The 18,250-nt window shown below is 40.4% G+C and overlaps 4 protein-coding genes across 7 annotated transcripts; 2 read left to right on the top strand and 2 right to left on the bottom strand.

Annotated features, from left to right (window-relative positions):
- Window positions 1–134: 134 nt before the first annotated feature.
- On the bottom strand, window positions 135–7,767 carry LOC133143121 (arf-GAP with dual PH domain-containing protein 1-like). Of its 4 annotated transcripts, XM_061264894.1 has the most exons (12): window positions 7,574–7,703; window positions 6,872–7,046; window positions 5,970–6,053; window positions 4,823–4,914; window positions 4,158–4,240; window positions 2,468–2,580; window positions 2,243–2,389; window positions 1,869–1,952; window positions 1,583–1,645; window positions 1,438–1,509; window positions 1,127–1,355; window positions 135–778 (listed from the first exon to the last, which is right to left on the bottom strand). In XM_061264894.1, exons 2-12 carry the CDS (start codon window positions 7,040–7,042, stop codon window positions 750–752), a joined length of 1,167 nt encoding a protein of 388 aa, XP_061120878.1. In that variant the 5' UTR covers window positions 7,043–7,046; window positions 7,574–7,703; the 3' UTR covers window positions 135–749. The 4 variants fall into 4 exon arrangements, with proteins under 4 accessions (XP_061120878.1, XP_061120879.1, XP_061120880.1 ...); XM_061264895.1 differs by lacking the exon at window positions 6,872–7,046 and having other exon boundaries at window positions 5,970–6,097; window positions 7,574–7,767; XM_061264896.1 differs by lacking the exon at window positions 6,872–7,046 and having other exon boundaries at window positions 7,574–7,707.
- A 4,550-nt stretch (window positions 7,768–12,317) lies between these two features.
- On the top strand, window positions 12,318–13,386 carry LOC133142731 (cytochrome c oxidase assembly protein COX19). Its single transcript, XM_061264201.1, has 3 exons — window positions 12,318–12,476; window positions 12,970–13,081; window positions 13,162–13,386. Exons 1-3 carry the CDS (start codon window positions 12,395–12,397, stop codon window positions 13,235–13,237), a joined length of 270 nt encoding a protein of 89 aa, XP_061120185.1. The 5' UTR covers window positions 12,318–12,394; the 3' UTR covers window positions 13,238–13,386.
- A 1,658-nt stretch (window positions 13,387–15,044) lies between these two features.
- LOC133171220 (hemoglobin subunit beta-1-like) lies at window positions 15,045–15,797 on the top strand. The gene is made up of 3 exons (XM_061304377.1): window positions 15,045–15,204; window positions 15,287–15,509; window positions 15,585–15,797. Exons 1-3 carry the CDS (start codon window positions 15,113–15,115, stop codon window positions 15,711–15,713), a joined length of 444 nt encoding a protein of 147 aa, XP_061160361.1. The 5' UTR covers window positions 15,045–15,112; the 3' UTR covers window positions 15,714–15,797.
- A 671-nt stretch (window positions 15,798–16,468) lies between these two features.
- On the bottom strand, window positions 16,469–17,786 carry hbae4 (hemoglobin alpha embryonic-4). Its single transcript, XM_061304378.1, has 3 exons — window positions 17,518–17,786; window positions 16,756–16,960; window positions 16,469–16,672 (listed from the first exon to the last, which is right to left on the bottom strand). The coding sequence occupies exons 1-3, from the start codon at window positions 17,607–17,609 to the stop codon at window positions 16,544–16,546; spliced, it is 426 nt and encodes a 141-aa protein (XP_061160362.1). The 5' UTR covers window positions 17,610–17,786; the 3' UTR covers window positions 16,469–16,543.
- Between the last annotated feature and the right edge of the window lie 464 nt (window positions 17,787–18,250).

Below are 18,250 nucleotides of genomic sequence, written 5' to 3'. Positions count from 1 at the left end.
CTCCCATCATCTAAAGCAATTGAGAGGCGTATTATTTCAATTCCAATACAGTATTATCAAATGTGTCGTAAAAAAAATCTAGAATAGAATATTTCAAAAATACCTGTGTGTACACAAACGACAAACACAATGGATGTATGTGTAAGGTTTTATCGTAAAACAAACAATTACTGCAATTAAATGATCATCCTGGTCTTTAAAAAAGGCTAATAAATAAAACACTCATCATCATGTTCTCTTCACATTACAATCCTTCAAAGCAGCAGCAACAATTTCACAATGAGCAACAAAGGCAACATCTGTTTAAAAAGAACTTTCCCACAGTTATGTTAAAAGCGACTGGTCACTGAGAGTTTGTGTGTTTTTAATCCATATTTGTGGTCAACAGTACTTTGCAGATATATGTTGAACATGGTTTCAATGCCAGTGGTTCCAACTCACTTAAAACATACTCACGTAGAACCGCACACAGCCTACAGTCAATAAATTAACAATGCAATATTACTCATTGTAAATATCACTTCATAACAGAGTTCAAAGTCATTAAACCATTCACGAGACAGAATTCCAGGGGTGGGTCGACATGTCTCACACAGCTTGCTGCAAATCGTTCACTCTTTGTCCTCACATCAAGCTTTCGATAATATCAACCTGTCTTGTGTTAACTCATCACCTTTCCTCCATGGTCACACTCGTTCTGATCCAAGATCAGGCCAACTCCAGCTTCAGTCTTGGTTATTTTTAAGGCCTCAGGGTTTGTGTTTAAAATGAGCCTCCACTGCAAAAAAATATGATATTCAACAAAATACAGGTTAATGTCATTCATAGTGTAATTCAAAGTTAACAACAAATTAGCTCATTACTAGCCGAGCTACACTGTCTGAAACATTATCACGGGAGAGTCACTATCAAGCTGAAGCACCCACATCCCCCAAAAGTGCCACACCCTGTTATCATGCTAAAAGGTAAGCAGAGTTACATTGAGTTTTGGGGGGGGGGGGTTGCGGATTAGCATTGTGTTAGCTTCTGATAACCGCCACATATTCGATTGTTTACGTTTGTGTGCCACATAGTGTAAGTGGAAGCACTGCTAAAAAAATAATAATAATAATAACAAATCTGATACCTGCGTATTCCTGCGGCCTCATGGGCCGATTGATGACTCTCTGAAAGGCTGCGATCCAATCCCGTTGCTCGGCCTCAGTCTCGCAAGCAAACAGAAACTTCCTGTCTGGTGTGACAATGGTGATGCCGTGATTCCAGTGATGGCCCTGAATGGTTGAGGGTAGGCCAGGCAGAACGGTGTAACTGTTCTCTTTACTCCCGATGAACACTTCGCCGCGGGCGTAGGCGTCCTGGGAGCACAGTAAACAAAACAAAATATTTACTGTACTCAGCAAATTTAAAATTAGAGAGGTGGTGCATGTTGCATCATACCAAAGGGTCTTTAAAATACATCAGTCGCCTGTCGTCCATAGTGAACCATCTCTTCTTGAAGCCTTCTGTGTGCTGCATCATCAAAAGTAAACATAAAAAAAAAGAAAGAAATTGACAAAAACATAAGAATCACTGACATACAAACCTTTGGACCTGTTTTCTCCATAAAGCCTTCCTTCATGAAGTTTCGGGTCAATTTTGGCACCAGCTGGAAAGCAACAAAACTAAAGTGAAAAAGAAGCATGAGTGAAATATTAAACATTGGTTTTGCTAGCATGCCCGCAATTTTCACTTAAAGAACATTTCGAGATTAATATGCATGTTCGGTGCTGAGGCTATATGAATAATTAAAATTCCAGGACCTGCTGCATGTATCTTTAAGAACAATACTGAAAATGTAAAACCTTGCAAAAAAAAAGATCCATCCTCACCTCTTCATTACTTGCTCCAGGGAAGGCCACTTGTAGGTAGTGGAACCTGGCTGCTCTGATTGCATTGAACCAATCGATCATTTCCTGGTCAAAACAACAACCAAAGTAGCTGCTTTTAACAAAAAACTTGCTTTAAAATATTATTGTGCGCTTTGGCTATGAGGATGCTGCAGTGTGGGATCGATACCTCCACAAGGAGGCTGAATGAACCCAATGAACTGGCTGCGCCGCTACTTGGCCAGCAGAGGGCGCAGCGCTTTACAACAAACCCATCATACTTCCTTTCCCATAACTTCTTACTTTCTGGTTCTGCTTCCCCAAAACAATGTGCTGTGAAAGAAAATATGTCATAAAAGTAATTTGTGTTAACACACCTTAGCGTCGCTGTGGTAAACAAAGATGTTTCTTGTGCTGTTGTCTTTCAGGTAGGTGATTTGCAGTCCGCACGGGTTGCCAATTTTGGCCGGTTGGAAGGTGGCATTGAGGGTTTCGATTTTCATAATCGCCTTGGGATCTCGAGCCTTGCATTTAAGCAACGCAAACAAAACACTGTAAAAAGTTTTGCACTTCTTTACGATCAAAAGTCAAATATTGCTTACATCCTGCTTGTTGAAGTATTTGAGGGCACCTTCCCTCTCCGACAGGATGAACTTTCGGCTGAGAAACTGACCGTTGTCTCGTCCTCGTTTCCATAGAAACCCCTCGCGGTATCCTGAGGTGAAAAATGTGTTTGAGTAAGGCAGGCTAGGAGAACATTTGTACCATCGGCAGTGACGCTGTGTACCCGAGGAAAAAAAAGGCAGAATTTGGAAGGAAATGCAAGGCTCATATTGTCGCTCCGCCAGATTAAATCCTTGTTATTAATATTCTGTTCTATTTTAACCACAAATGCTTCATCTTTACAATAAAGATGATTACCAGCTGATCGGAGATGACGTCAAAGTGGAGAGAATCGAGTACAAAATTCCTTTCCACTCAGGGGCAATGTTAGCCCTGTAATATATTGTTCATAATGTTCTATTTTGGCCAAAGGCTCAGCCTCTATTTGTTGCTCTTCTATTTCTGTCAATGCTTTCTTATCCGTATCTATTTCTGTGTATTGAATTGGAGGACATCTCTGCAAAAAAAAAAACATTTTTATTACAATTTCTGTACTAGAGTTCATTGGATACTTAGACTGCACAGACATAATAAGGCAAATTTGAGGCTTTTATGGGATTGAGATTCAGTGCATCTATTCATTTGTGGAGGTTTTGTGGCGAGAGAGAAACAACATTTTTTTGTTACGCATGTTAATGAATCTAAAAAGTCTCATAATTAGTATTGTAATGGAGACATGAAAGGCTCATGTTCCCTCTGGTTTTATCACACTTTGGCGGTGTAAAAAAAAAAAAAAAAGGGGAGCCATTGCCATTAAGGGGAGTGAAACTGCTTTGATTACCCACAGTGGGTTTATCACTTCATGCAAAGCCATTAGCATCCATTACCAGTTTTCTGCAAAGGTAATGAGACATCATGTGATGATATGATCCCTTGTTGGGAATAAAATATAAAGTAGCGCGGCTTTAAATACATTCAGTTTTGGAAAATCATGTACAATAAATGTCCGTATGGTAATATCTTCCGTTCTCCCGGCCCGCTGCTCTCATTTCCATTTTCTTTTTTTTTCTTCTCCCCAGCAATTTTTTTCAGCTTTTGTCTTCTTGTCCCAAGCACGGATTTAACTGCGTGTGTGGGTGGGCGGGCTACAGATGAGCCTTTGTGTCTGCGACTTTCTGACATGAAACATTCACCTCTGTTAGCATTGTTTCTTCAATCAATTGCCCTCATTGTCCCCACCCACGACTTCTTCCCGGTAGACTCTCGACCTCTACTTCCCTCCTATGCATTTACAATCAATGCCGACATTGGCCTAGCATCGAGGCCAGGTTACTGCCAATAGCTTATCTCGATCGATCTTGAAACAAACACACACAAAGACAAAATGGAGAGATGCACTTTGGCGGAGATGAAGAAAGCTTGATAGAATGACTCGTATTACTCTGTCATGTATTTTCTGTGTGTGTGTGTGTTCTGTGTGTGTGCAGATGGCTTTCCACTGGAACAAAGGATGGGTGAGGTCACTACAGGCCAATAAGAAAGCAGCTCCTCATAAATACACACAAGTGCCCTTACACACTCATCTTGAGCTAACGACACAGGCTAAACTAGACACATCCAAAAATGGTGCTGTGCATGCTAAATTATTAGCACTCTGTCAGTGTCAATATGTCAGTAAGTTGATTCTACCTGCTGTGTAAGGTTCTTGCTTCTCTATGAACTCAAATTCATTCCTCTCATACTTGGCCCGGATCCATTGCTCTCTTAGCATCCTGGAAACACAATGACGTCATTCATTTAGAGAATTAATTCATCATGATGCAATGACTTGAGTAAAATGGTACATAAAATAAAAAAATAAAAAACACTGATTGGAATGACACAGAGCAATTGTAAACTCTGGTAAATTATATTCTGTGAAAAGCAAGGGTTCACTGTAATCATGTGACCTATATAACGGGAAGTTCCACATGTAGTCACCAAGCAAGACATAAAGTCAGCATCCTCATTTTAGTGAGCAAGTCACTGCTATTTTAAGACACACACAAAAAAAAAACCTGAATTCCTCATCCAGCCTAACTTTTAAAATGGAAGTTTTGCTATTCCATCCTACAGACCTGTTTGTTTCTTGACTTTAATTTACTTGAATAATGGAACAACCCCAAGCCTTGTGCTTTGCCGATAGTTGCCGGCACATTAAAAAAAAAAATAAATAAATAAAAAGAGTGCTCAGCACGCCAATGTGTTTTTAGGCTATAAAGTTTGGTGTAAAAAGCCAAATTAAATCTAATTTATTTCATCACGAAAAGGGGCTTCAAACCTGCTTTTATTAATTGAAATATGAGAGTACTTACTTGCAGTCAGTATGCGTTGGTCTGTAGTAGAACGCGGGAACATTCTGCTCATATTTAGCCTGAGCGACATTGTTTCCCAAATCTGCCATAATCTGAACGACAGGAAAAAATGATGTAATTATTCAATAGATTGCATTAATAGATTGATGAATCCCTTTATCGCCTTCATGGGAACATCCTGGATTGATTTCAAGTCACAATGACCCATTTGGAGTTTTTAAAATGTGCAAATCCATCCAGAGATGTTCCCGTCACTATGAGACAGACATGCTAATCACTAATCCGATGGACAAAAATAAATGTCCAAAAGGTAGACGAATATTGGCCGTGGAATATATGAGGTTATCATCCTACTAAATAATTCATCGAAGTGACTTATCATTTTCCCTTTTTTTTCCCTCAGTAGGTTTCTGTTGTATGATTAGTCATCAGGGCTACGATTTGAAAATCTACATTGGAAGTGAAAACGAGCAAAGATTTGGGGAAAACAGGGTCACTTGAAGTCTATCACTCCAAAAGACGGCATCATATTTAATTGTATGTGGTTGGGTGCATGAATCATCAATTTATCTGTTTATGCATACAGTTGGTCAAAATGAATGTTTTTTATTTATTTATTTTCACTCATTTATCTCATAGATTATGTATTTATTCTTGTGACTTTACATCCAGATTTTATTTTATTTCTAAAAAATTAACTGGCCCATTTGCCCATTTTAAAAAGTGGCCCTTGAGCACTTTTTTTTATATATTTTTTAAATGCAATCAATTATTTATATTGACTAAACTACTAATACTAATGTGCCCGTGTGGTAGGAATAAAATTTGCATCCAACTTCAGTCCAACTAACTCCCATTTATTGCCTTCTCACTTCCCACATCTCAACCTTCACTGAATGACTCACAATATTAACACCCCCCCCCCCCCAAGGTCTTTCCCGACAGCCTGTTTAACTACTGATGTGATGACTTCACATATCCAGCCTTGTATTCAAGACAACATTCAGCTTGCTGCCACATCAAAAATATGAGCTGCGTTTGACTTTCAAGGGAAATCATTGGTGGGGAAATGCATCATGTCTTCCTTAAATGTCATTGAACATTACATTGCAAGTACACACTCCACAGCTTGCTGTAAGAGCCTCACCTCCACTTCACTTGCTTCCCACGTGTCCCGAATGGACTTGACCCTGCTGATGTGCGGGATGCTGCGATGAAGGAGCGAGCAGGCCTGGCAAACAAACACACCCAGTGTCAATGATGCCCAGTCTGGCTCTGCAGGCAGAAGACAAGAGAAGAGAAAGAGGAAAAAGGAGATGTGGCAGGAAGTAAACAAGCAGGGTGATTGAAGGCCGGTGAGTTTGGGGGGAAAAGAGGGGAAATGAAAATGAGAGGAGAGGAATAGAGCAACAATAAGATTTCAGGGTACAGATGAGTTTGAAGCACAACTAGTTCATTGTGCATTTGTTTAAAAAGCACAGAAGCATGGCAAAATGTAATTTTCAGGAAATCCTGTTTAGCTTGCAAACAGGAAACAGATCTACTGAAATTAGATCATCTAGATCTAGACTGCCACTTTCATCACCAGATCTCTGCTTCATCTCTTACATGCATAAAGATCAATCAATAATTGATCAATCACATTTGAGTGTAATTTATCATTAATAATTGTGTGTAGGAGCCGTTTAATTGCACACGAACCGATATATGAAATGTGGAAATTATATTATCAACCGCATCTTGCGCAACACCTGGTCACCCAGAACAGCAGTTACCGGGGTAACGCTCTGTTATACATTTTACGTCACTCATCTGTCTGCATGGGTTGAATAGAGTCTTCATTTAACTACCAAGATTTTTTTTGAGAGGGAGAGCGACAATAAGAAGCAACTACATTATCCTCTACATCTCATGCACTTGACAGCTGCCATCTCTCACAGACGCTTAGTGAACACACAGACACGGAATATGTGACATTCAAATGAGAGCTAAAGGAGAGTGAGTAAAAGGAGGAAGGAGATTTGTTTTATTATCCAGCTTCCAAGCTACCCTAAAGATTTTGCATCCAAAATCTGCAAGAGCAAGTCTGGCTCCAGAGTTGCTCTGCTGCAGCCAGTCCTCAGAGGAACCATACCAGGCATCTTGAGCGGGCTCCGGGCTCGCCTCCAAGTGCCGGGCATTCAGCCCATCCTGGAACCTTTGAGGCCACTTTGGCTTCATACCACTTCAGAGAGAACCGTGGTGGAGGTATACGAGACAACAAACAGTTGGTGAGGGAGATTTGTTAAAAAGGTAAAAAGCTAGCTTGTGCATGTGGTGACATGGTACAAAAAGTGTGCTAACTGTTTTTTATTTGATATAATAACACGCTAGGAGTGATTTTACTATAAATACACATTGGAATTACACATTATGATTAAATCATCATTGATTGGGGCATGTCTGTAGTTCAAAATGAATTTATTAGATTAGCCAGATCCAGTGTTGTTTGCAATAGTCTTCTACATTGAGATGCCATCATCTCACAATGGACACACTCTCATTGCTGCAAGAACAAAGCAGGTTCATGAGAGGACAGTTTATGTCTGGTGTGCACACACTATGACAATGCACACACACACACACACACACACACACACACACACACACACACTGTCCAGTCCTGATAGCGTCCCCCCCCCCCACCCTCCCCCAAAAAATCTGACAGTGAATGCATTGTGTCAAGAGGTGGTCAAGATGGACTTTACATACCCGGATTTCCGCAGTCCGCGCACGTCTCGTTGTCTGGTCTGGTGAGTACGTCTTGCAGGACCCGGTTGGTCCCCTCCGGTTCCATAATGAACGTCTTCGTGCACAATACAAGCGCATTCGCCGACTGGAGGCAAATGCAAACAGAATGAACATCACCTGTCTGTCAGCCGGATGCTCTCTCTCTCTCTCTCTCTCTCTCTCTCTCTCTCTCTCTCTCTCTCTCTCTCTCTCTCGCTCTCTCTCTCTCTCTCGCTCTCTCTCGCTCTCTCGCTCTCTCTCGCTCTCTCGCTCTCTCTCGCTCTCTCTCTCTCTCTCTCTCTCTCTCTCTCTTTCTCTCTCATATGTTCACTGCGACACCCAGTGGTGATGATGCATCATTACAATAATTATCATTAGTAGTAGAAATATTACTACTACTACAACTACTACTACTAATAATAATTGTAGATAATTGCATGATTGTGTATTGTGCTAAAAGAATGTCCCGCACGGCTACCGTAGCTGAGACGAAGAAGCTGCTCTCGCTCCCCGGATGTAACGCAACCAAGTGATAGATTTGGTTCTCTGAATCCTCGTGTGAGTTTATTAAACTGCTGTCCTCTGAACGTATGGTGCTTGCTTCGACGCACATAACGACATGGTGTCAGAAGACGTCTCGGACCTGCCCTCTGTGTATTGAGTGGTGTTTTTTTTCTTCGCCGTGCTCCGAAGTGCGAGGGGAATTAAGTGAAGGCTGACTATGGCGGAAGGATTTCGCAGGCCAGACCCTCTTGTTTTTGAAGGAGACGTTGCCGAGAATTGGCGTATTTTTGAAAGTGAATATGACATTTTTATCGAGGCTGCACACGCGGATAAACCTGCCAAGACAAAAGCGTACATCCTCCTCAACCTTGCAGGAGCAGAAGCCATTGAACGGGAGCGTTCATTTGTATACGCTGCGGAAGTTAGAGCGCCAGGAGAAAATGGAGCCGTTATGGTCCCGGCCGAGTCTCGGGAAGACCCCACGTGTCTCAAGCGAAAATTTCGAGAAATGTGCAATCCACAACACAACAAGACGATGGAAAGGCACAAGTTTCACACTCGAAATCAGAAGCAAGGTGAGACTATTGAATCTTTCATCAGTGATTTGAAGATAAAAGCAAAGAGTTGCCACTTTGCAGAGCTCACGGACGAATTGATTTGTGATAGAATCGTGTGTGGCATCAACAACGACAGTATAAGAAAGGCTCTGCTACGCGATAGTGACTTGACCCTCGCTAAGGCAATTTCTATCTGCCGTATTTATGAAATGACCGAGGAAAACACAAAAGCATTAACTCTGCAAGTAAACCCTGTGGATGCGCTACAACAAAGCTCCAATAGAGGACTGTACAGGTCAAGAAATAAGAAAGCAAATCAATATGATTCAAAGAACATCACTACTTGTGATCATTGTGGAGGCAGCCACCCAGCGCAAAGGGATAGATGTCCAGCGTTTGGCTTGAAATGTCACAAATGTGGAAAGATGAATCATTTCAAGGATTGCTGCAAGTCAAAGCCAGCGTATCACAACACAGAAAGAAAGAGTTTCACAAAGAAAAGCTCCACTAGAAGACCAGTGTATCACGTGAAGGTCGAGCAAGAGAAAGAATACACCGCTGATGATGATACATACTATGTAGATGGAATTTCTGTGGACACTATCAATGCACATATGAAAAATAGAGATGAAGGCTTTGTCACTCTGCATGTGCACGGGAAACCCATCGAAATGAAGATTGACACCGGAGCGAAATGTAATGTAATGGCTAAGGACATGTTTGTACAACTCTCTGAGGGGAACATTATTCCCTGTGGCAAGTCTACAAATCTAGTGGCTTATGGCGGCAGCAAGATCGAAACTGCAGGTCTTGTCTCACTGTCATGCTACTTGGATGAACAGCAACACACGCTACCCTTCTTCCTCGTGGAGCGTGATGTTATTCCACTTTTGGGATTTCGTGCATGTATGCGTCTCGGACTTGTCACATTCAGCCCTCACGTCCACCAGGTCGGCACGGAGACTATTACAGACTTTGTCAAAAATATCAAAGAGAAATACAAAGATGTGTTCAGCGATGAATTAGGAGAACTGCCAATCACCTACTCCATGGTAGTAGATCCAGCTGTACGGCCAGTCGTGCGTCCAGCGCACCGTGTCCCCTTGGCGATGCAGGCCCGCGTTAAAGCTGAACTTGATAACATGACAAGCAAAGGAGTCATCTGCCCCGTCTCTGAGCCCACGGACTGGGTTTCATCGATGGTAGCAGCACACAAGAAAGACAAAGAAGAGATACGACTGTGCATCAACCCAAAAGACTTGAACAATGCTTTAAAGAGACCCCACTATCCGATGCGTAGTGTGGAAGACGTAGCCAGCAAAATGTCAGGTGCCACCCTGTTTTCGGTGCTTGATGCCAAGAACTCCTTTTGGCAAATAAAGCTAGATCAAAAGTCATCCATGTTGACAACATTCAGCACACCTTTTGGGCGCTACCGATTTCTCCGCATGCCATTTGGCATCAACTCAGCAAGTGAAGTTTTCCAAAGCTCAATGGAACAACTGTTTGCCGGTTACCCATGTGCTGTCATAGTCGATGACATCATTGTGGGAGGTCGCGATGCTGCAGAACATGATGCTAATCTGAAGAAAATATTGGATCGTGCACAAGAGATCAAACTTAGACTCAACTCTCAAAAGTGCAAGTTTCGGCTCGACCAAGTCTGCTATGTTGGTCACATATTCACAAAAGAAGGTCTGAAAGCCGATCCAACGAAAACAGAAGCCATCACGGAGATGCCGGTCCCGCAAGATGCCCTAGCTGTGCAACGATTCCTGGGCATGGTGAACTACTTGGGGAAGTTTATCCCAAATCTCAGCGACATTGCAGCACCACTCAGGCAGCACACTCACAAAGACGCTGCATGGTGCTGGCTCCCCCAACACCAACAGGCATTTGAGGAATTGAAGTCATGTCTATCCAGCTCACCTGTCCTTTCTTATTTTGATGTAGGGAAACCTGTGATGCTAACATGTGATGCATCCCGTTATGGGTTGGGTGCAGCATGTTTACAAGATGGAAAGCCAATTGCGTATGCATCTCGCACATTGTCAGATACAGAAACCCGTTATGCGCAAATTGAAAAAGAACTCCTTGCTGTTGTTTTTGCATGCACTAAGTTTAAGGACTACATCTATGGCAAGCACACTGTCATTGAAACAGACCACCAACCTCTGGTCACTATACTGAAGAAGCCGATCCTCACAGCTCCAGCTCGTCTGCAGAGGATGCTACTTCGTCTACAAGCTTTTGACATCACCTTGGTTTATAAAAAGGGCAAGCAAATGTACCTTTCCGACACCCTGTCAAGAGCCCCAAACGGTAAAGTTTCTGAATTATCTAGTGCTCACAGCTCGTTTGAAGTCATGTCAGTCAGTTTTATCTCGACACGTTCTACCTTTCCTGTCAACAACACTCTGCTTGTGCCTACAATGAAGGATGCAGGACAAGTTTCTACTCAGCTTCAAAGGAAAAGACTTGTTCAAAAGCAGTACTATGATGCAACAAGTTGCCCTCTGGTGCCACTTGTGAGAGGACAAATTGTCCGGTTACAGACTGCAGAGGGATATGACCGCCTCGGGAAAGTGGTTCAGGCTTGCAAAGAGCCGCGCTCCTACATCGTTGAATCCAACGGAGGCATCTACAGGAGGAATCGCCGTCACATCCTTCCTGTTGCTGAACCAACCCCACCTTTGCACGCCGACTCTGACCATCACTCTCAACCACCGGTTCCGAGTCCGCCGGACCCTCTTCTATCCAGTCCACATGCCCGACCGTCTCACTTCTCTCAACCATCTGCTCACTACTCCACCAATGAGCAATCGACAACATCTCCAGCTGACGTGCCCACCCGAGTGTCACACAATTGTTCTGCTTATGTGACTCGCTCAGGTCGGATTTCTAAGCCGAATCCGAAGTACAAGGATTGAACTGCATGTTTGTTAGTTGCGTTTTGAAAAAAAAAAAAGTTAAGCTCTAAGGTTGTTTACATACTTGTTATTATTACCAAGTGTACCTTCGTGCATTTCCAAGAGGAATAATTTGTTAATTCAGTAAGTTTTATGCTGCCAGTTTTACGCAGACTTGTTTATTTGTAGACTGTCACGTCACATTTGTATATTACAGTTTTTTAGTTAACAATATTTTTTATAGAGGCAATGTTCTAAAAGGAGAGGATGTAGATAATTGCATGATTGTGTATTGTGCTAAAAGAATGTCCCGCACGGCTACCGTAGCTGAGACGAAGAAGCTGCTCTCGCTCCCCGGATGTAACGCAACCAAGTGATAGATTTGGTTCTCTGAATCCTCGTGTGAGTTTATTAAACTGCTGTCCTCTGAACGTATGGTGCTTGCTTCGACGCACATAACGACAATAATAATAATTGTAAAGATGATAATAATAATAATACAAATAATAATAGTAATAATAATAATAAAATAATAATAATAATAATAATGAAATTACATGGAGCCTGTAAGTGAATTTTGTATTGGATCCCAAAATTATCATTACTTTTGTTGTAATATTAGTCAGCCAACGCGACATAATATTTAAAACATCTCGTAGCATCGTGCAATGCATTTGTGCAATTTGTAGTGTATTTTATTATAATTCCTATTGTGACGAAGGTCATCGGTTTTGCAAGGCTCGACTAAAATGTCTGCCTTCGTGTGTTGTGAGGTCATAAATACGCGCACTGACGTCACAGTTGCGACTATCTCTCCCGTACCAAACCAAAACATGTCGACCGCAATGAATTTTGGGTCGAAGAGCTTTAAACCTCGACCACCTGACAAAGGGTCGTTCCCACTGGATCACTTTGGTACGTTACACATCGTTTAACGTGTTATTATCTTTCTTCATGCTTAGCTTTGCCACTCAGCTCTACTCTGGATGCCATGACAGCCAGTGATGTGTTTAACTGTGGGTCATTACATTTACATGGACAACATTTTGGATCAATATTATGATCGGATGTTGTGTTTTCATGGGCACTGATAATATTGATCCGATTCCGCCATGTCTTTAGCACGCTCTGCTTCGACTGTTTTCCGGTCTTAAACGACGTCATGTACTGACGTCACAGACATGCGCAGTAACGACGGTTTGTTTTCACGGTGATCAGATTATCAATTGATTTAAACCAATCATCTCGTTCGGAATAAAATCTTAATCAGAATGGGTTTGTCCTGGTACATGAAGCATTTTAATCAGGATCAGCATTTTAATCCGAATAAACGTGTCCATGTAAATGTGACTGAGAACAAACAATATGTTAATGGTGGTGTTAGGGCTAATTATTATTTGTATTTTAGGAGAGTGCACCACCTTCAAGGAGACGTTCATGAGATGTTTACAAGACAGCAGCTTTGACAATTCTAAATGCCGACTTCAATCCAAAGCCTACCTGGAATGCCGCATGCAAAAGTGGGTTTCAATATTCATTTTACTTTACTGGAATGCTCAATTAATTAAAATATTCTGTGTACTTTCATCTTTTATTGCAGTCAACTCATGACAAAGGAACCACTGGAAAAACTTGGATTCAAAGACCTGGCTGATCCTCCTCCCAGCCAACTCTGAGAACGCCACAATGAAAATATGATTTGTGTTTGAAATGTGGAACAGAAGTGTGCAAGCAAGGTTGATAGAATGTTCCAGGATTGTATATGGAATTTAATATGCCTTTCGACATATACTGTAAATAATTAAATCGTTTGTACTTTAACCAAGGTGTGTGTACAGCTTGGATATCTGTTTCATTGACTTCAGATCTTCACCGTTTCAAACCCCCACCCAACGCACAGGACGAGTAACCATTTTGGTATATAATGAAATAAAATAAACACTTAAATCATGCAGGGATGTCAGATATGTGTGATACAGTGCTACCTTATGAGTTTTATGAGCTAGACTGCATTTAACTGTGTGTTTATGTTGTCAGGTAAAAGTTAGCTGACATTTCTTTCTAGTTCGGAAACAGAGATATTTTTTTAAATAGATTTAAAATATTTTTAGTCTACCTTAACAATAAAGGAATCGGCCTCACTGTTCAAAACAACAGCAATTTATAGCTGTCACTTCAGTATTGACAATTAATCGTTGTGCTTATTTACATTTTTAACTGCTTATGTATAATTTATTGACACTGCTGCATGGAATAAATGTCTGACAAGACTTGGTTACTATCATAATCTTTTCTGTGTTTCATCTTTGTTTTATTTGTTAAATATTCCTGTTCTTTCTTGCATTATATTTTTTAAAACATTTACCTTTTAACTTTGCAAAAATTGAACCTGTTAACAACCATGTGGTATCTTTCTAAGAAAACCATATGTGAATTTTGGCAATGGATTAGTGGGCGGAGGGGGGCGCTCCTGAAGATAACACCAGTGTGGTTTCTCGAGATAACATTCAAACATGAAAATCCCAAAGACGTATCTGAATATTCTTAGTTAATTAGATAACTGATGCGTATAATTGATGTCTAAAAACATATATATTAGAATAATCTGTTAAAATTATTAGGGTAAAAAGTAAAAAGACAATAAATATTGTCATTTGTTGCAGTCATTTAGAGAACAGAATAGATGATTTCATGTTTTTATTTGTGTTTTTTTTCCCCAACTGTTTCCATTGACATAACACTACATTTAAAGCTATCATTTGATTTTACATCAATGGAAAGTTGATAATCATCATAAAATGTGGGTCCATATTTTTATCATAATCAAAAATAAAGACAGTGTCAAATTGATTAGTTCACCACATACACATATAAACAGACTTGGGAATTAGAATTATGATTTTGTTTCTGTAATGGTTAATAAACCAGCAAATGAGATATTTTGTGCAAAATTCCATTTTTAATGCTGGAATATTATGTTGTATTATCAGCATGTTATTATTTCTTCATTTAGATGTCATATTAAAGTTGTTTTATTTTTTTGCTTTCCTGAACAGAAACAAAATATTTCAATTATGACGATGAATGTTATGCTTTATTCATTTCTGACGACTAATTCATTCTTTTAAATTAAAAATGATCATATTTTTAGAGCCAGCAGAAATTAAAAGTGCACATTACTCCACTTGATGATACAGGGTGGGATATGACAAATATGTGGTGATGTCATAAATTCATACAAAAATCTAAACATAAACATTTCAATTTTTACAAAATAACTTTTAATTAGTTTCCATCTTATGGGTTTTTGATTGACTTACTTGGAGTTAAACGTTTTTATACACAATATATGAATATAAAAGTCTGTGTGGAAACATCCAGAAAGTTCTAGAAAGAGTCTGTGATCTATCTTTCCATCTCTAGCCTATCATAGCGGCTTCTCCTTCTGGGTGGGGAGACCTTGGAGACATTTAAAAAGACCACCTCGTCACTCTCCAACTCTATTCAGCTTTTTTCTCTTCAAGCTTGAACCAAAACAAACAAGCGGCAACATGGTTGTGTGGACTGATCAAGAGCGTTCTACCATCACCTCCATCATGGGTGGCTTGAACTACGAGGTTGATGGCCCCAAGGCTCTTTCCAGGTAAAACTGGGACTCAATTATATTTGCATATAAACAAAATTCCTGCAAATCTTCACCTGACCACATTTTGTCCGTCTTATAGGTGTCTGATTGTCTACCCCTGGACCCAGAGATACTTTGGCGCCTTCGGCAACCTCTACAACGCCGAGGCCATCAAGAACAATCCCCAGATCGCAGCCCACGGCACCAAGATCCTGCACGGTCTGGACCGGGCTCTGAAGAACATGGACAACATCAAGGAGACCTACGCTGAGTTGAGCGTGCTGCACTCTGAGAAGCTGCATGTGGATCCCGATAACTTCAAGGTAACGAATAGCATCTAAAATAAATCATCACACTCATGAATCTCAATTTGATTGTTTTATTTGTGCCCTGTATAGTTGTTGGCTGACTGTTTGACCATCGTCATTGCCGCCAAAATGGGAACCAGCTTCGGCCCGGACGTCCAGGCCTCCTGGCAGAAGTTCTTGAGTGTGGTTGTGTCTGCTCTGGGAAGGCAGTACCACTAAACCCAGACACTGGAAATGGGGATTCGACATGTGTTTCCATATGTTTGTCTTCTCCCTAAAGAAATAAAAGCTCCCTAAAGCAAATTACTGCAATTGTTTATTTCTATGTTATGGTTATAGAAAATGCACACAATCTTTCCAGAGCAGCAATTTACTGTACCGTATTTTCCGCACTATATGGTGCACCTAAAAGCCTCCAATTTTCTCAAAAGCCGACAGTGCGCTTTATAATCCGGTGCTCCTTATATATGTACCAATATGGATTCGTGGATGAGGACTAATTTATTAAAGTAAGCTGTACGTGTTTAATTTGCGTGTTGTGTGATATTAATGTTTGAGCAACGTTGAGTTATTGATATGTTGTCATTGTTTTCCCTATTTCGAGTGTTACTATATTGTGATTGCATTAACGTTTGAGCAACGTTGAGTTATTTATTCTATGCTCCTTATAATCCAGTGCGCCTTATATATGGACAAAGTTTTAAAATGGGCCATTCATTGAAGATGCGCTTTACAATCCGGTGCGCCTTATAGTGTGGAAAATACGGTACATATCAAGAAAGGAAGTTTGGATGGGGATTAGCTTGCGTCTCAGAATCTTTTATCCTCCATGTTGTTTTCATTCCCAATTTTTCCATCGGAGTTCTCAGTCAATGGATAAATCGAGATCCACTCTTATTTATATACTATTAGTATTATAAAAATGTGTACCCATAAATACCAGCCGTCTGATTTGAGAATAGAAAGTACACACATTGTGTTATTTTCACATATTTTATTATAATAAATACATAAATACTGTACATTAAGTGTTCTGTATATTGTGCGTCTCATCTGTATTTCTCGGCTAGCACCGCTGCAAAAGCTGAGAGGTACTTGTCCATTGCGGCGTGCAAAACCTCTGTAAAGTTTTCACCCATGTGAACCGCCAAAGCCACGAGCATACAGTGGGAGAAGTTCTGCAGGAGAAGATGAGAGAAAAAAAAAGGAGTAAGGGTAAAACAATGCGTGATAATCAAAAATTATAAGGTCATGAGGTCACCTTGAAGTTGGACGGATCTATCCGCAGCACGTAGGCGTGCAAAGTCTGAAGTGGTGCCAGAGTTTCTGTTAAACTGCTGATGTTTTGGGCCCCCTCAACAATGGCTTGGACAATTTTCTTCCCGTGGATGAAGAGGTGATCGGAGCCTGGACTGATGTCTAGGTGGGAAAAGTACGTTTTGCTGCCGGGAAAGGTCGTAAACATTCTGAAAATCACAAATCGATATAAAAATATAATTATAACCATACGAGATATGGAATGCTTTCAATATCTTTTAAACAAGCAGGATCAATTGTTTATTTGGCTCCAGCTTAACCCAACATTCTAGCTAGCTCAGTTTGAAGCTGTCAAAATACATGTCATTCTTTCACTTTAAAATTTGATGACTTTTCCTAAATTGATGCAAAATACACAAAAATCAATTCATTCTTAATTAGATACAGACAATTACAATGAAGACATTCTCTCTAGCTTTTATGCTAGTGCTAGCATAACCTGACATGAAAATCTTACTAGCAATGTTTTTTTTTTAAATAAATGAATGCGAATAAACCTATCCAGTGAGCTAAATGCCTTTATCAAGAATTTCAAAATAAATGCTGAGGCATATCTCCATAAAGCCATTCAGTATTGTATGTATTTAACACTTTTAAGATCAAATTCCAGGAGGTCCAAAATCCTGACATCAATATCACTGCCCCACAATTTCTCCTTACATTTTTGTATCACCCAAATTTTCTTGACCTAGAATTTTGAACTTACCGAAGAAGCGCATCAGCTCCAATGTATTCAGCCACAGGAGTCAGTTTCCCCCATTCATTTTCAAGTAGCTCTTTCTCCTTCTTAGACAGCATTGTGAGATACTGCACATGAAAGGAAAGAAACACATAGATTTCATAAAGAGAATGAATTTTTTCCTTCTTTGCGAAGTAAACTAGAAGTAGTAGTAAAGGGTGCAAAGTAGTGGGGGTGTTTTCCCTTGACTGTGTTATCGGAGAACAACATGTGGGTGGGGGCTGAATGCTATCTTCTGTATGATGTGCATTATTTGCATGAGGATTCCATTTTGTCAATGTGACACAATGTGGAAACTGGAGTTTATATTAAGGTCATCTCCATAAATAAAAATTTGTGACTCTGTGATAATTGCATTCAGATGAAAATTGATGTCTGACCAAAATCGAGCTCACGTAACGTTTATTCGATTAGGTGACGATTCTTCTACATTCACTTTCATTTCTCCAAGAGGTCAAATATTACATGCAGAGCAAATATATAGTGCTCAGGAATTAATTTTGCAGAGTAGGTTTTTGCAGATAACTGCTGCTATCTTGCAAAGCTGCACGGGGCAACCAATGGGCGTGAAACGCTCAGCCGGTTTCTGATACTGCTTAAGGGTCTCATGACGTGACGTTATGAGTACATAGTCGCATGCCAATAACCTTATCATATATTCACATGGCATTTATACAATGAGTCAGGAGTTCTGGTGCCA

Source organism: Syngnathus typhle, linkage group LG18, assembly GCF_033458585.1.
Source record: "Syngnathus typhle isolate RoL2023-S1 ecotype Sweden linkage group LG18, RoL_Styp_1.0, whole genome shotgun sequence".
Classification (NCBI taxonomy): Eukaryota; Metazoa; Chordata; class Actinopteri; order Syngnathiformes; family Syngnathidae; genus Syngnathus; species Syngnathus typhle.
The sequence above is the reverse complement of the archived record's forward strand: the minus strand, read 5'-3'. Positions and strand labels throughout refer to the sequence as shown.

Excerpts from the sequence above, each read along its gene's own strand:
- LOC133171220 (XM_061304377.1), top strand. The coding sequence starts at position 15,113 with ATGGTTGTGTGGACTGATCAAGAGCGTTCTACCATCACCTCCATCATG. Across the intron at positions 15,205-15,286 it reads GGCCCCAAGGCTCTTTCCAG|GTGTCTGATTGTCTACCCCT; the intron begins GTAAAACTGGGA and ends TCCGTCTTATAG. Across the intron at positions 15,510-15,584 it reads TGGATCCCGATAACTTCAAG|TTGTTGGCTGACTGTTTGAC; the intron begins GTAACGAATAGC and ends TGCCCTGTATAG.
- LOC133142731 (XM_061264201.1), top strand. The coding sequence starts at position 12,395 with ATGTCGACCGCAATGAATTTTGGGTCGAAGAGCTTTAAACCTCGACCA. Across the intron at positions 12,477-12,969 it reads GTTCCCACTGGATCACTTTG|GAGAGTGCACCACCTTCAAG; the intron begins GTACGTTACACA and ends TTTGTATTTTAG. Across the intron at positions 13,082-13,161 it reads CTGGAATGCCGCATGCAAAA|TCAACTCATGACAAAGGAAC; the intron begins GTGGGTTTCAAT and ends CTTTTATTGCAG.
- hbae4 (XM_061304378.1), bottom strand. The coding sequence starts at position 17,609 with ATGCTGTCTAAGAAGGAGAAAGAGCTACTTGAAAATGAATGGGGGAAA. Across the intron at positions 16,961-17,517 it reads GGAGCTGATGCGCTTCTTCG|AATGTTTACGACCTTTCCCG; the intron begins GTAAGTTCAAAA and ends TGTGATTTTCAG. Across the intron at positions 16,673-16,755 it reads TAGATCCGTCCAACTTCAAG|AACTTCTCCCACTGTATGCT; the intron begins GTGACCTCATGA and ends CTTCTCCTGCAG.
- LOC133143121 (XM_061264894.1), bottom strand. The coding sequence starts at position 7,042 with ATGAAGCCAAAGTGGCCTCAAAGGTTCCAGGATGGGCTGAATGCCCGG. Across the intron at positions 2,390-2,467 it reads AATACTTCAACAAGCAGGAT|GCTCGAGATCCCAAGGCGAT; the intron begins GTAAGCAATATT and ends CTTAAATGCAAG. Across the intron at positions 1,646-1,868 it reads CTGGAGCAAGTAATGAAGAG|CTGGTGCCAAAATTGACCCG; the intron begins GTGAGGATGGAT and ends GTTGCTTTCCAG.